This window comes from Urtica dioica, chromosome 1 (assembly GCF_054948205.1).
Source record: "Urtica dioica subsp. dioica isolate 48M chromosome 1, U.dioica_male_clone48M_v1_H2, whole genome shotgun sequence".
Classification (NCBI taxonomy): domain Eukaryota; kingdom Viridiplantae; phylum Streptophyta; class Magnoliopsida; order Rosales; family Urticaceae; genus Urtica; species Urtica dioica.
In genome coordinates, this window is record NC_142756.1 from 901,951 (window position 1) to 917,688 (window position 15,738).

At 32.7% G+C, this 15,738-nt stretch overlaps 1 protein-coding gene and 1 pseudogene across 1 annotated transcript; both read left to right on the forward strand.

Annotated features, from left to right (window-relative positions):
* The first annotated feature begins 3,026 nt into the window (after positions 1-3,026).
* On the forward strand, positions 3,027-6,279 carry UMAMIT22 (nodulin MtN21 /EamA-like transporter family protein). The gene is made up of 7 exons (XM_089626344.1): positions 3,027-3,359; positions 3,453-3,515; positions 3,610-3,726; positions 3,813-4,089; positions 4,830-4,988; positions 5,825-5,976; positions 6,126-6,279. The coding sequence occupies exons 1-7, from the start codon at positions 3,112-3,114 to the stop codon at positions 6,277-6,279; spliced, it is 1,170 nt and encodes a 389-aa protein (XP_089482470.1). The 5' UTR covers positions 3,027-3,111.
* Positions 6,280-7,270: 991 nt separating this feature from the next.
* On the forward strand, positions 7,271-8,569 carry LOC149406035 (uncharacterized; annotated as a pseudogene).
* The last annotated feature ends 7,169 nt before the right edge of the window (positions 8,570-15,738 follow it).

The window sequence follows — 15,738 nt, forward strand, 5'->3', positions numbered from 1 at the left end:
ATTTGATTAACTCCTTTTTTTTTCTTTTTTTTTTTTCCTTCTAATTTATTCTCTAAGGAGCGTGACGTGTAAGAAATATAGAAAAAATTTGTTTTAAAAGTTCAATGGGAGGATTGGCCCACTTTGAAGTTTGAACCTAAGTTGTCTCCTCCTTAAAGATACTGGATGGTAGTTTATGATATGAAATGGTAGTGACATCAATTAATTGGCTTGTTACCTTGACATCAGTTTTATTGATCGCTACAACTTAATAATAAGGTTATTATTGCGCATCAATTTCAAAGAATGAAAACTCGTTGAGAGTGATTGTAATATTTATTTTATATTCTTTTAATTATTATATTTTTGTAAGCACAGTTAGAGCATCTTTAATGGTTTCTTGCTTAAAAATTGTAGGGATTTGCTTGCAAATATAAAAAATGTTTAGCTAGCTGCTTAACCATTGTTTTGCATATTGGCTATTGATTTAGCTAAGCAAATCTAAGCAAATTGGCTAATTTAAGCTAGTTGCTTAACTATTTAGCTCTAGAAAATCTATGTGGCAAAAATACTATTTAGCTAAACAATAGCCTAAGCTAAACCATTAAAGATGCTCTTAGAATAGTATAAAATGTGATACATTTTAAATTTATATTCAGACCCGCCCCTAAAACAAATTTATGGATTTGTCCCTTGGTAGTAATTACATACGATACGTCTAATTTTAGTTTGTACAGTAGCTGTAGCATATAAGTGATGGTGATTATAGTTGATTAGATGTATTATTATATACAATATAAACTAGGTGTTATTAACATATAAAAGATTAAAAAAAATGGGTGCTAAATTTATACAAAATCAACCAAATATTTACTATAACATTTAAAACATTAGGTTCGAATAAATATATATACCTGAAAACCACATATTTATGTAACTAATTAATGTTATTAGCACTCCATCATCTTCTTCGGAGGTTTCCAGAATCTCCCAAGCTTCTTTAACACTCACACATTTGTTGATATCAAAACATTCTTATCAACTCCGTTGTAGGTAGCGCTTAGAGCCTTGAAGTTAGCAAGAACAGCTTCGTCCTCAGCCTTCCAAGTCTTGTGATCAATAGACTTGATAAAGGCGCACATCCGAGCTTTCCAATAGGCATAGTTCAAACCTTCGAGAAGAGGAGCTCGTCTTATTGAACCTCTTTCCCCGATACTCACAAAAACAGTCAGAAATACCAGGAGTTACACCCTAGAGATGCAGGGTGACCTGCTCTGATACCAATTGAAAAAGTAGATCTACTGTTTAGTGTGATGTTTCTACGGATGTTCCAACATGTTAAGAAACAACTTATCAGTTTAGAAAAATAACTCAAGTAAGTAAACTGAAAGTAAAAGAACATAAGAGATGGTAACTTAGTTCGGCCAATTGTGCCTATTTCTAGAGGGGATGATAATCCTAATGGAAAGAAAAACCTCACTAGACGGTAGAGTAAGTACAACTTCAGACGACCATGAATAATCACCTTTCAGATCTCCTCAATTTCATACTACCCTGGTAATTTCTAACTCAGACTCCTCTGTGTTTGAATTCCTTTCACTTTCCACTCACACTCTCTCAGTGTTTCAACAATACGTGTTTTACAATAACCTGAATCAACAATACAACCAACTCTGTGATCAGCTCTAACGAAGTTGTCAACCAAAAAAAATACACACCTAGGATGTAGAATATCGACAATGATGATTGCAACAAGATGCCTAGATGTGTAACACTACTCAGAGAAGAAAGCGATCCTTTTAAATGACACATACATGCTTAGTAACCTGGGTTAGGGTTTCCCAAAGCACATGGACAACGCTCATTGGACGATCGAAAAAGATGATGAAGCGAATCAAACAAAAAAGTCTGTCAGCAGAAGAACCACGTCACAGTACTGACGTGTAAAGCAGATGATCTATGTTCTAGCAAGATGTTTTCAACATCACAGAGAATAATAATTTTGCCATAACAAAAACATCCAATACCAATAATAACAAAAGGGGCAAAGTATTTAACTTTTTTTTATAATATCAAATATTACTGTTTTTAAGTATGTCTGTACCAATAAGAATTTAGATCTTGCTGTTATTTATTTATTTTATTTTGTACAATATATAGTGCATATCCACTCCACCATTAACTGATTCTCCCTTGGTGTGGATTAACTTGCGCACACACTGACACACATGTATATATACACACAATATAAAATGATAAATATAATGATTTCAAGTGTAAAATTTAGTCCTTCCATCATATTTTTTTTAGGATCCGGTGACTATTTAATCATATGAAACATTAGAAATTTCTAAATAGTAACGTTTCGTTAATTTTTTATAAATAGTCACATAAATTTATTTACAATATTAAAATGATCAAAGACACAGAGTAAATTTCTAGTAAATATATGAAAATAATATTGATTATGTCATATTTTTTTTATTATTTACGAAACATTTATGGCTATTTACGAAATATTTATAAAATGTTGGCTAAAACGTAAATGTTTATGTTTTTGTGGTTTATATCGCTAAATTTATGTTTTTTTAAGACTTCCCTCAACTTCGTCAAATAATACCAAGTTCATTCACACATAAAGCCTCAAGCGCATCAATATCTAATATAGTGTCCATACCCAATTAGACTTTTCTCAAACAAATGCTATCCATTCATTCATTGTAAACTTTAATTCAGATAATGCAACGCGCATTGATATATTGAAATTTGCAAGGCATGAGATAAGCTTAAATGCATTGTATATATATCTTTATTAGTTTTGTTTTATTCACACTACCAATCATAAGTCTACGTACAGTTACAAAAACAGCATCGTTCTTCCACGTGTTATAACACTCATGCCCACATACTCATATTAAATATATAAATATATACTTATTAAATTAGATAGTGAAAGTAAACTAATTATGAGAATCACCTTTTATTTATTTTTTTAGTGCAAAAGGAATGCTATAAAATGGGAAGTCCGATCTTCAAGCCAAAGCCGCACAAAGAAAATTGGAGTTGTGGAGTGAGAGTTTATAATCAAACCAGGAAAAGTAGTAAGTTGATATATATATAGATAAAAAAAAAATGGAGGGCTTAAACAGAAAGGAGGAGATATTTGGAAATAAGTTGAAGAGAAGTTTGGTTGGCTATGGTGTGGGAATGGAGAGCCAAAAGCCGTACATTGCAATGATAGCAATACAATTTGTGTACGCAGGCATGGCTTTGTTCTCAAAGGCTGCCATTTCCAAAGGAATGAGTCCTTTTGTGTTTGTCGTTTATCGACAAGCTTTCGCAACTCTCGCCTTGTCTCCTTTCGCTTTCTTCTTCGAAAGGTTCGCATCAAATTCCTAACTTAATCATATTTATCGCGATCACGCGTATATTTATTTACAATACCTTTTCTTTTTGTTATTTGATTTTTGCAGTGGGAAATCTGCCCCTCTATCCTTCACCTTGACATGCAAGCTTTTCTTCGTCTCCTTGATAGGGTATGATTAGTAACACAACCTACAATATAAATATTTTACTTTGATTTAGAGAACTAAAATATCTCAAAATTAATGTATGAGTGTCTATATATAGGATCACCCTAAGCTTAAACCTCTACTATATCGGGATCAACTACACCACAGCGACTTTCGCGGCCGCCACTCCTAGCACAATCCCGGCGATCACCTTTTTCTTAGCAGCTATTCTGAGGTGATATTTTTAGTCAATAAAATAATGATGTTATTATAAAGTGTAGTATTTTACTCATGGTATGATAAATAATATCTTCTATATAGGATTGAGAGTGTAAAGATTGGGAGTTTGAATGGAGTAGCAAAGGTGGTGGGTTCAGTGATAAGTGTTTCAGGGGCATTGGTGTTTGCCTTTGTGAAAGGACCACAATTGAAGTTCATGATGATGAACAATAATAGTATTAACAATAATTTGTATTCAACTACCACTCATGCCATTGAAGATCTCCAAAGTCATGATTCTTCAAAGGATTGCATGATCAAAGGCTCACTCATTATGCTCTCAGCCAACACTGCTTTTTCTATGTGGCTAATTTTGCAGGTTATATTCTCTTTTATGTATCCTAGTACAACATCATTTTTTTTATTTTACGAAACTCTTTCAAATAGCTCAAAGGTCATTTTCAATAACAATTATAGTTTCATTATTTAACATAAAAATATAGCCAAATTCATCCCTAGCTCTCTCATAATATCTCGCATATATATTATCTTAATTTAGACTATTTTCTTAATTTTTAGGTATTAAACTAGGATTTTAATATAAAGAGTCTAAATAAGTCATATGTGTAGCTCTCTACTTTTATTACTTAAAATCAGAAAGAGAAAAAAAAAAATAAGAGCAACATGACACGCTATTAATCCAGTCATTTTAAACTTAAAATTATTTTGTTATTGTTAGATAATTAGTTAAATTTAACTTAGCAATTTTTTCTTACTGCATTCAAACTTGAATGTACTATTAACTAGTTCCCCAAAAATCTTGAACTCTTAATTATTTGTTTGATAAAAGTCTGATTGATGTAACCATTTTACCGTATTTTCTTTATTTTTAAACTAATAGTTATATAAAGATGATTAAACAATCCAAAACCAAAGATTTTTTTTATAGTGGATAGTTGACACCATCTAAAATATGACTATAAAAACTCAGCCAATAGAATATTCCTTTCCCTTTGATACGATTATGTATTCCAATGGAGTTGGGAATCAATTATAAATCCGCCAATAATACAACAATATATATATATTATTAAAGTGGTGTGCGTGTTGATATGATAGGGGTTTGTTGTGAAGCAATATCCAGCAAAGTTGAGGCTGACGACGCTTCAATGCTTGTTCAGTTGCGTTCAGTCAGCCTTATTTGCCATTTTTATGGACACAAACCCTAACTCTTGGAAAATTGGATGGGACATTCATCTTCTCTCTGTCGCTTATTGTGTACGTTTCTTTCTCCTTGTCTTTCTATTTCTAATTTAAACAAAAAAAAAAAAAAACTATAATTTTATGGTTTGTGTGTGTGTGTGTAGATACAACCCAACAACGTAATTTACGTACATGTAAAGTGTAAACACCTTGCATGTGAGAGTGGTATAGTAAATACTGAAAATTAGAAAAAAAATAGTCTATTAATTAAAACCTTTGACATTGTTAAATAGTCAACGTTTGGTAAATCTTAGGTAAATAACCGTAAATAATGATGTGATCTAATAATATGAAGTTGTTTATATATTTATCTAAAATTTACGTATGTAAATACATAAAAATAGATATTTATCAAATATTGACTATTTTTTTAATGGACCCTAAAAATAATCCGCCTAGCCAACTTAGGTATATGCTTAATTAACATATATAATAGAACGCTATTAAATATGATTCATCAAACTTTTGCTGGACTTGAGTGGAGATATTTTTCTTCAGGAAAAAGAACAACAAAATCATTCCTTTCCCACTAGCTGATTATGATATAGATTTGCCTATAGCAAATAATCACAAAACAACTATTCTCTTTATCTTTCTCTAGTTTTTTTTTTTTACCTTTTTTCTTTTGAAAGCGAACGATCACTATAGTCTATATGCCTGTTAGTTACGTACATATATATACAGTCCTTTATTTCTCATTCTCATCTTTTGCTTTATCTAATTTTTATGAGAAAATACTATACAAAAATTAGATGGTGTGTTCTATATGCACAGTCTTTTATCACAGAAACTAATGGATTAATCTTTATTCACTTAATTAATGTATGTATGTGAAATCACATATTTGGCAGGGAATTGTGGTGACAGGCATAACATATTGGATGCAAGTTTGGGTAATAGAGAAGAAAGGCCCAGTATTCACAGCCTCATTCACTCCTTTGGCTCTAATCATCACAGCACTCTTCTCTACTTTCCTTTGGAAAGAACCCATTTTTTGGGGAAGGTAAAAAAAAATGCACAACTTTTTACATTACTATACCCAACTGATCACTTGATAAACGTTCATAGCCTCTCTTTTGTTTTCTTTTTATGATTTATTAGATATACTTGAATTATATACATACTAACATGAAAACTATTGTGGAATGGCAGTGTTGGTGGAACAATTTTGCTCGTTGGAGGGCTCTATGGTATATTGTGGGGGAAGAGCAAGGAAGATACGACAAATGATGAAACGAAAAAACAAACACAAGAAGTTATTAATACCAAGGAAGAAATTATCTTAGAGTGCATTACGCATCATTGATATATTTAATATTGAAACATGAAATGGTTATTTGTTACAACAACGTGGTTTATATATTACTATAAATACGTGTAGAGATAGTTCTTCAATACATATGCCGAACCAAGGACGAAGGCACATGGAGTGTACAAAAAATAAACCGAAAACTGAACCGTTCCAAAAGCGAAAATCACTGCCACGTCATATAGCAAAAATACGGATTAAGAGAACCGATCCAGTTTAAAAAATTGGACCGAATATCAATTTTTAATTTAGATAAAATTGGATATCGGATAGTTAACCGATTATTTTTATTAAAAAGAAAAAAAATAATAATAATTAATCATGCTAAGATTGTATGATTTTTTTTACTCAAATTTTGATTATTGTAATAATTATAGAAGAGGGTATAGATTTAAAATTATTTTCAAAGTAATTATAGATTTTAAAAACTGGATAATCGATTTTTTAAATTGGTTTTAAAATTGGATCTAGATTTTTAAAGAATCAAATAGCTGAATTTTGAAAGGCGAATATTAAAACTAAACATTGGATTTATAAAATTGGATCACTGAATATTCAGATTCAATTAAATGTATTAACATAATATTGAAGACATAAAAAGTAAATTAATATATTTATTAACCATTTCTATAACAATGGTAAGCAGAGTGATGTAAACGATATTGATTTGCTCAATGTCGTTTAGGCAATTAATGATGTTGTGCTGATTTGTGTCGTGGCTTGAACATAAAATGTATTAATTAAAGGCCTTGCATTTGTGCATATGCCAGCTTCAACTCACGTATTATATTCACCGAAAGATATAAATAAAAAAATTAGTAATTATATATATATATATATATATATATGTTGTAAATAAATTGGTATGCTCATATAGGTCAAAAATATAGGGTAAATAAAGTCAAAAATATGGGGTAGATAATTAATTACCCTACACCTAACTTTTGACTAATGTACACAAATTTTCACTATAAATACATGAGGATGGTAAATGAAAAATCCATCCCTAAAATTCCTACAATTCCTCTCCCATTTTCTCTCTACTCTTCATATTCTCCTCTTCTAAATTCTCACCATATTAGTGTTTAAGGAGTATTCAATTCAAGTTATTCATTTGGTTTTTATAACACGTTATCAGCACGATCACTCTCGTCAAGATCGATTCGGAGTTATCATCATGGCAAATCTCGTCAAGCTCGATTTCAGTCCTCTAGACATCACAGGCCAAAACTACATGCCTTGGAAGGTGGATGTAGAAATGCATCTGGAATCTTTGGGTTTACTGGAAACACTTTCTGAAGAAAATACCTCGTCAAATATAGACAAGGCAAAATCTTTAATTTTCCTTCGTCGACATCTTGACGAGGGATTGAAAAGTGAATACCTCACCACCAGAGATCCAAGTTTACTCTGGAATGAGTTGAGGGACAGATATTTTCACCAAAAGGAGATCATGCTTCCAATATACCGTGATCAATGGAACGCTTTACGGTTCCAAGATTTCAAAAAAAGTCAGCGAATATAACTCTGCGATGTTCCGAATAGTATCTCATCTGAGATTTTGTGGAGACCAAAAGACAGATCATGACATGCTGGAAAAGACGTTCACCACTTTCCATGCATCGAACGTAACCTTGCAACAACAATATCGTGTTCGAGGATTTACAAAATATTCTGAACTAATCACTTGTCTTCTAATCGCAGAGAAGAATAATGAATTACTGATAAAGAATCACCAATCCCGTCCGACAGGTTCAAAAGCGTTACCTGAAGTAAACGCTGTCAACTCCGAAGAAACTGAACAACGGAACTATATTCCGGGTCGAGGACGAGGTCGAGGTCGTGGTCGTGGTCGTGGTCATGGTCGCAGACGTGGATACGGACGTGGTCGAAGTGGTTATAATCATAACCATTCTTACAATACCACGAAAGATTATCATAAGAAGCAGCAAGATGAAAAGAATAATGATTATCCACACAAAAAAGGAAAATACCCAAGTACTTCCAAGGGTAGTGAAGATGTTTGTCATAGATGTGGCACAAAAGGACACTGGTCTAGACTTTGCCGTGTTCCTCAACATTTGTGCAATCTATATAAAGCATCATTGAAGGGGAAAGAGAGAGAGGTCAACTTTATTGACCAAGAACCTTTAGATGACTCCACTCATCTTAATGCTTCCGACTTCGATGGTGATCTTGCGCACACTGTCGCTGATTCTGCTGTTTTCACAGAAGACTTCTAGATTAATGATGCATGTATGTTTTTCCCATGCTTGGGAATGAAGTAAAGTCAAGTATTTTACCTAGTTACTTAAATATAATTATGTAAAATATGTGTAATATTTTTCAAGACTTTGTAACACATTAGTATTATATAATATAAGTACGTCTTTCTCATTAACTTTATTTTTGTTTTAATCTGAAGTTATCATATGGAAAAAGCAAATTGTGAGGCGAACCAAATGGTTGGTACTGGAGAAATTTGCATACCGGATAGTGGAACAACGCATACTATTTTGAATGACAAAAGGTTTTTCTCAATGATAAAACCAACGAAAAATTTTGTGAATACAATATCAGGTCCTGTAGATCTGATTGAAGGTATTGGTAAGGCAAATTTCACACTGCCAAATGGAACAGAATTCAATATAAATAATGCTTTATTTTCACCAAGATCCAAACGAAACTTGTTGAGTTTTAATGACATATATTCTCATGGATTTAATACTCAGTCTATAACTGAAGGCACCATGAAATATATGTGTCTTACGACATCCAAATTCGGAAAGAAACAAATTTTAGAAAAACTACCTATGCTCCCTACTGGACTGCACTACACATATATAAATGCGATAGAATCAAATTCGGTAGTCATTGAGTCTTCAATTTTAACGACATGGCATAATCGTTTGGGTCATCCTGGTTCTATTATGATGCGAAGAATTATTGAAAATACACATGGGCATCCATTGAAGGGCCAGAAGATCCCTCAAGGTAATATTTTCCCATGTAAAGCTTGTTCTCTTGGAAAGCTTATCATGAGACCTTCACCCGGAAAGGTTGAAACAGAATCACCTACGTTCCTTGAACGTATCCAAGGTGACATATGTGGGCCTATTCACCCACCATCTGGTCCATTTCGATACTTCATGGTATTGATAGATGCCTCTAGCAAATGGTCACATGTTTGTCTGTTATCAACTCGTAATATGGCATTTGCGAAATTACTTGCTCAAATAATTAAATTACGAGCTCAATTTCCTGATCATACAATCAAGAAAATCAGGCTTGATAATGCCGGTGAATTTACATCCCAAACATTCGATGATTATTGTATGTCAGTTGGGATTGATGTTGAGCATCCTGTTGCTCATGTACATACACAAAATGGTCTAGCTGAATCGCTAATCAAGCGTCTCCAGCTTATTGCTAGACCATTGATAATGAGAACAAAGCTCCCTACTTCAATATGGGGTCATGCAATATTACATGCTGCTGCATTAATTCGCATCCGACCGAGTGCATATCATAAATATTCCCCTCTGCAACTTGCATTTGGCCAAGTACCAAATATATCTCATCTGAGAATTTTTGGATGTGCTGTTTATGTGCTTATAGCACCACCTCAAAGAACAAAGATGGGACCTCAAAGAAGGCTTGGAATTTATGTAGGATATGAAAGTCCATCTATTGTTAGGTATCTAGAACCTCAAACTGGTGATGTTTTTACAGCACGGTTTGCTGATTGCCATTTTGATGAGGAAAATTTCCCAGTATTAGGGGGAGAAAGAAAACAGCTGGAAAGGGAAATTACTTGGTCTGTACCAACATTATTGCATCTTGACCCTTACACAAAAGATTGTGAAGGAGAAGTGGAAAGGATTGTACATTTGCAAAGTATTGCAAATCAACTTCCTGATGCGTTTACAGACACTAAAAGAGTGACTAAATCATACATTCCAGCTGCAAATGCTCCTGCGCAAATTGATATTCCAAAAGGACATGTTGAAAATAAAGTCACTCATGAAGTCACAACACGTCTGAAGCGTGGAAGACCATTTGGTTCCAAAGATAAAAATCCTCGGAAAAGAAAAGGAGCAGAGAGACAAAATGACCCCAAAATGGAGGAATGTATTCCAGAAATACAAAACGAGGAAAATCGAGAAATTTCAATTAATTATGCCAATACAGGTATACAATGGAACCGAAATGATGAAATCGATGATGCATTCTCATATAGTCTGGCATGCGATGTCATGAATGAAAATGATGGGGATCCCGAACCAAGGTCTGTTACTGAATGTAAAAATAGACACGATTGGGGGGAATGGAAAAATGCAATTCAAGCCGAACTTGACTCGCTTAACAAGCGCAAGGTCTTTGGACCTATAGTACTCACACCTGTAGATGTGAGACCTGTTGGATACAAATGGGTATTTGTGCGAAAGAGAAATGAGAAAAACGAGATTGTGAGATACAAGGCTCGACTTGTTGCCCAAGGTTTTTCTCAAAGGCCCGGAATTGATTTTGAAGAAACATATTCCCCTGTAATGGATGGAATTACATTCAGATACTTGATCAGCCTAGCAGTGCATGAGAAACTAAATATGCATCTCATGGATGTTGTCACAGCTTATTTATACGGATCGCTAGATACTCAAATATATATGAAGATCCCTGAAGGATTCAAGATGCCTGAAGCATCTAGTTCGAAACCTAGAGAAAAATATTCCATTAAATTACAAAGATCTTTATATGGGTTAAAGCAATCCGGACGAATGTGGTTTAATCGCTTAAGTGAATATTTAATACAGAAAGGTTATGTCAATAACTCTCTGTGTCCATGCGTATTCATTAAGAAAACAACATCCGGATGTGTGATCATCGCTGTTTATGTTGATGATTTAAACATCATTGGGACTGATGAAGAGATTAAAGAAGTAATCTCTTACTTAAAGCAAGAATTTGAAATGAAAGATCTTGGGAAGACAAAATATTGTCTTGGCTTACAGATTGAGCACGTGAAAAATGGAATATTTGTGCATCAATCAAATTACACGAAAAAGGTGATAAAACGCTTCCATATGGATAAGTCAAATCCTTTAAGTACTCCAATGGTTGTCAGATCCCTAGATGTGGTAAAAGACCCATTTCGTCCATGTGAGGAATCTGAACAGATTCTTGGTCCTGAAGTACCATATTTCAGTGCGATTGGAGCCCTTATGTACCTTGCTAATTGCACACGACCAGATATAGCTTTTGCAGTTAATCTATTAGCAAGATTCAGCTCAGCTCCTACAAAGAGACACTGGAATGGTGTCAAACATGTGCTTCGTTATCTTCAAGGAACGATAGATTTAGGATTATTTTATCCTAACAAGACAAAACCAGCTTTGATTGGTTATGCAGATGCAGGTTACTTATCAGATCCACACAAAGGGAGATCTCAGACTGGATACGTGTTTACGTATGGAGGGACTGCAATTTCTTGGCGTTCTCAAAAGCAAACGCTCGTTGCTACATCATCAAATCATGCGGAGATTATAGCACTACATGAAGCAAGTCGTGAATGTGTATGGCTGAGATCAATGACGCAACATATCAGAGCCACCAGTGGTCTTCCAACAATAGAAGACCCCATCACACTTTATGAAGATAATGCCGCATGTGTTGCTCAAATGAAGGAAGGGTTCATCAAGAGCGACAGAACAAAACACATCCCTCCGAAGTTCTTTTCGTTCACACAAGAACTAGAGAAGAACAATGTTATCAACATCCAGTATATTCGTTCTTGTGATAACTCATCTGATCTCCTCACAAAAGCGCTCCCCACTTCAACTTTCAGAAAACATGTTCATGACATTGGAATGCGTAAATTGCAAGATTTGTAGAAAGGCCGCACCAACGTCTGCATCAGGGGGAGCTTTACATAGCTGTACTCTTTTTTCCTTACTGAGGCTTTTATCCCACTGGGTTTTTCCTAGTAAGGTTTTTAATGAGGCAGCTGACCATGTAAATGTATCAATGAGCATCCCAAAGGGGGAGTGTTGTAAATAAATTGGTATGCTCATATAGGTCAAAAATATAGGGTAAATAAAGTCAAAAATATGGGGTAGATAATTAATTACCCTACACCTAACTTTTGACTAATGTACACAAATTTTCACTATAAATACATGAGGATGGTAAATGAAAAATCCATCCCTAAAATTCCTACAATTCCTCTCCCATTTTCTCTCTACTCTTCATATTCTCCTCTTCTAAATTCTCACCATATTAGTGTTTAAGGAGTATTCAATTCAAGTTATTCATTTGGTTTTTATAACAATATATATATATAATAAGTCACAGAGTTTTTTATTACTCCAAAACGGCACATAACAGCCTACAAAAGTCGATAGGGACAAATCTCTACTCAACACAGTCTGAATTGACACGCTTACACGCGATAAAATGCGCTACCCTGATTCGCAGACTGTTTGACAAACTTAACAATGAACGAAATCACAAAATATTCATCAATAAATCTTTAATGTGTTCTATTTGAAAACTTTATTAAGGTTTTGTTAATAAATTTATGTCATGTAATTTATGTCGTGGATATTCTATTGTTTACATCAAATCATTCAAATAAATGTGAGCTCAGTATAATATAATCTAATCTATCTTATATTTGAAAATTTGTATTTAAGGTTTTGTTAATATCATTCAAAATTTTGAGTTTGGTTTTAGCGGATATTAATATTTTGGTTTTATTATGTGTTATTATCGATCACATTAAAATTAGTTTGTATACCATAAATTCTGATTAAAATAATATACAAATTATTTTAAGATAGCGTGGATTACATTATATGTGGTTAGATGAAATTTATAACTTAAAATACATTGTGGTTATTATTTTTCTCCCTAACTAATTGACGTTTATATACATATACATATATATAGTTCAATGTGTACCGAATTTGTACATAGTATATAAATGAAATAGTGATAGTTAAATACAAATTTACCTTGTCGACGATGCCTTCTTCGGCTATTCGTCGTAGACATGAAAATATCTCCAAAGACTTCTTTTCCTTTGTAAGTCGTTTGCGCTAATTGCTTAATGAAATCGGTTTCGTTGAACTCGATCCCATCGATGCCATGTTTCTTGTATTGCACCTCGAGATATCCAATTATTGAGATCGCCCAACACGTCTCTTAAGAAAAATAAATTGCTTATGTAATATACTAATTTTACCAGTGTATATGTAATGTTACAAAAAATATATATTTTAATAAAATTAATCAAGGATGGATTTACTGTAGGGTCAAGGGGGACGGATTTATTAAGATATATATTTTTTCTAACATTAAATATACACTGGTAAAATTAGTGTATATTTTAATGTTACAAAAAATATATATTTTAATAATAAAAAAAATCAAGGACAGAGTTACTACAAGGGCAAACGCGGACAAAATTAGTATATTCGCATAAGCAATTTATTTTTCTTAAGAGACGTGTTGGGCGATCTCTATAAATGGATATCTCGAGGCACAATACAAGAAACACGGCATCGACATGATTGAGTTCGATGAAACCGATTTCATTCAACATTTAGCGCAAACGATCAACTTACAAAGAAAAAGAAGTGTTTGGAGATATTTCCATATGTCTACGATGAATAGCCGAAGAAGGCATCGTCAAAAAGGTAAATTTGTCTTTAACTATCACTAGTTAATTTATATATATTATGTACAAATTCGGTACATATTGAACTATATGTATATGTATATAAAAGCCAATTAGTTAGGAAGAAAAATAATAACCACAATATATTTTAAGTTATAAATAAATTTCATCTAACCACATAGTGTAATCCACATTATCTTAAAATGATTTTTATATTATTTTAATAAGAATTTATGGTATACAAATTAATTTCAATATGATAAAAAATAACATATAATATTACAAAAATAATAATATCCGCTAAAAACAAACTCAAAACTAAATTACACGACATAAATTTACTAACAAAACCTTAAAATTCAAATTTTCAAATATAACACATTAAAATTATATTCTACTGAGCTCACATTTATTTGAATGATTTGATGTAACCTTTAATACGTTCTTTTTTTAAAAGAAAGAAGGGTATGGATTTATAAGAGATTCAGTGCCACACACCTTAGAAGTTACCATTTGAAGAGTGCCCAGTAGAATAAGCATGGCTTTGGAAGCCATTGATAGAGCTGGATGATGGCTCAAAGTTTACTCATAATGAAAACTGAGAGCGGTTTAAATAGAGATATAATGGTGATATGTAAATTAGATAAAGTCATTAAATAGATAATGATAATTAAAGTCCTTGGCTCATGTCATACTCATGCCAGCTTCCAAGGGTGGAGATCATGAAAGATATGCTGGCATGGCCACGATTGTGTCTAATGTCGTGTATTATTATGTAAAGCTGATGACGGAGTTCATAGTGAATAGGGAAAATAACACATTTATACCTTGTGTTTTAGTGAAATGTCGAGTTTAACCCTCGGTTTTCAAAAATGTCGAGTTCATACCCTCTGTTTAACTAAAATGACGAAATTATACCCCATGTTTAACTAAAATGATGAAATTATACCCTGAAATAGACAACAGTGTCACGAATATTCTTTTTATTGACTTTTCATTGACGTTGACTATAATATGTATATATAAACACCAATTATCTTTATTCATTCACGCCATATATGTAATTTATTTAAAAACTAAAAAATAAACAACAGTCTCTTAATCGTGAAGAACACAGAAAAAGGCAAATGGGTAAACATCGATAGTTGATAGTCATCAAAATCGCATATTCGAACAGAGAATCCAGAATTTAGAGTTACAATTCGAACACGGAATGAAGCCATTTCTTAGGAGGTATGAGTTTTATTATTTAATTTCAATTTAAAGCTATTTTTATTTCAAAATTAAGAATTTGGAAGTTAGGGCACTGATTTAGATTTGATTTTGTTTTTCTTATATAAGAGTTAATATCAATAAAAGGGAGATTTGTGACGCTGTTATTCATTTCAGGGTATAATTTCGTCATTTTAGTTAAACAGATGGTATGAACTCGACATTTTTGAAAACCGAGGGTTAAACTCGACATTTCACTAAAACACAGGGTATAAATGTGATATTTTCCCTAGTGAATATTGCAAAAAGAGTTCATAATGTCGTCTACTTCTTTTGATCTTGGTGCCATTTTTTTTTTTTTTTTTTTTTTATCAAATCGTTTAATGCTGAAACACAATCAAGAGACAGAGTGGCTTATATAGAGTGATATTAAATGTGTTTTTTTTTTTACTTTATTAAAGGCCTTGGATTTTTGTATATGCCAGCTTCAACTCACGTATTTTATTCACCTGAAGATGTTAAATATATATATATATATATATATATAAAATAAAAAAATTGTAGAT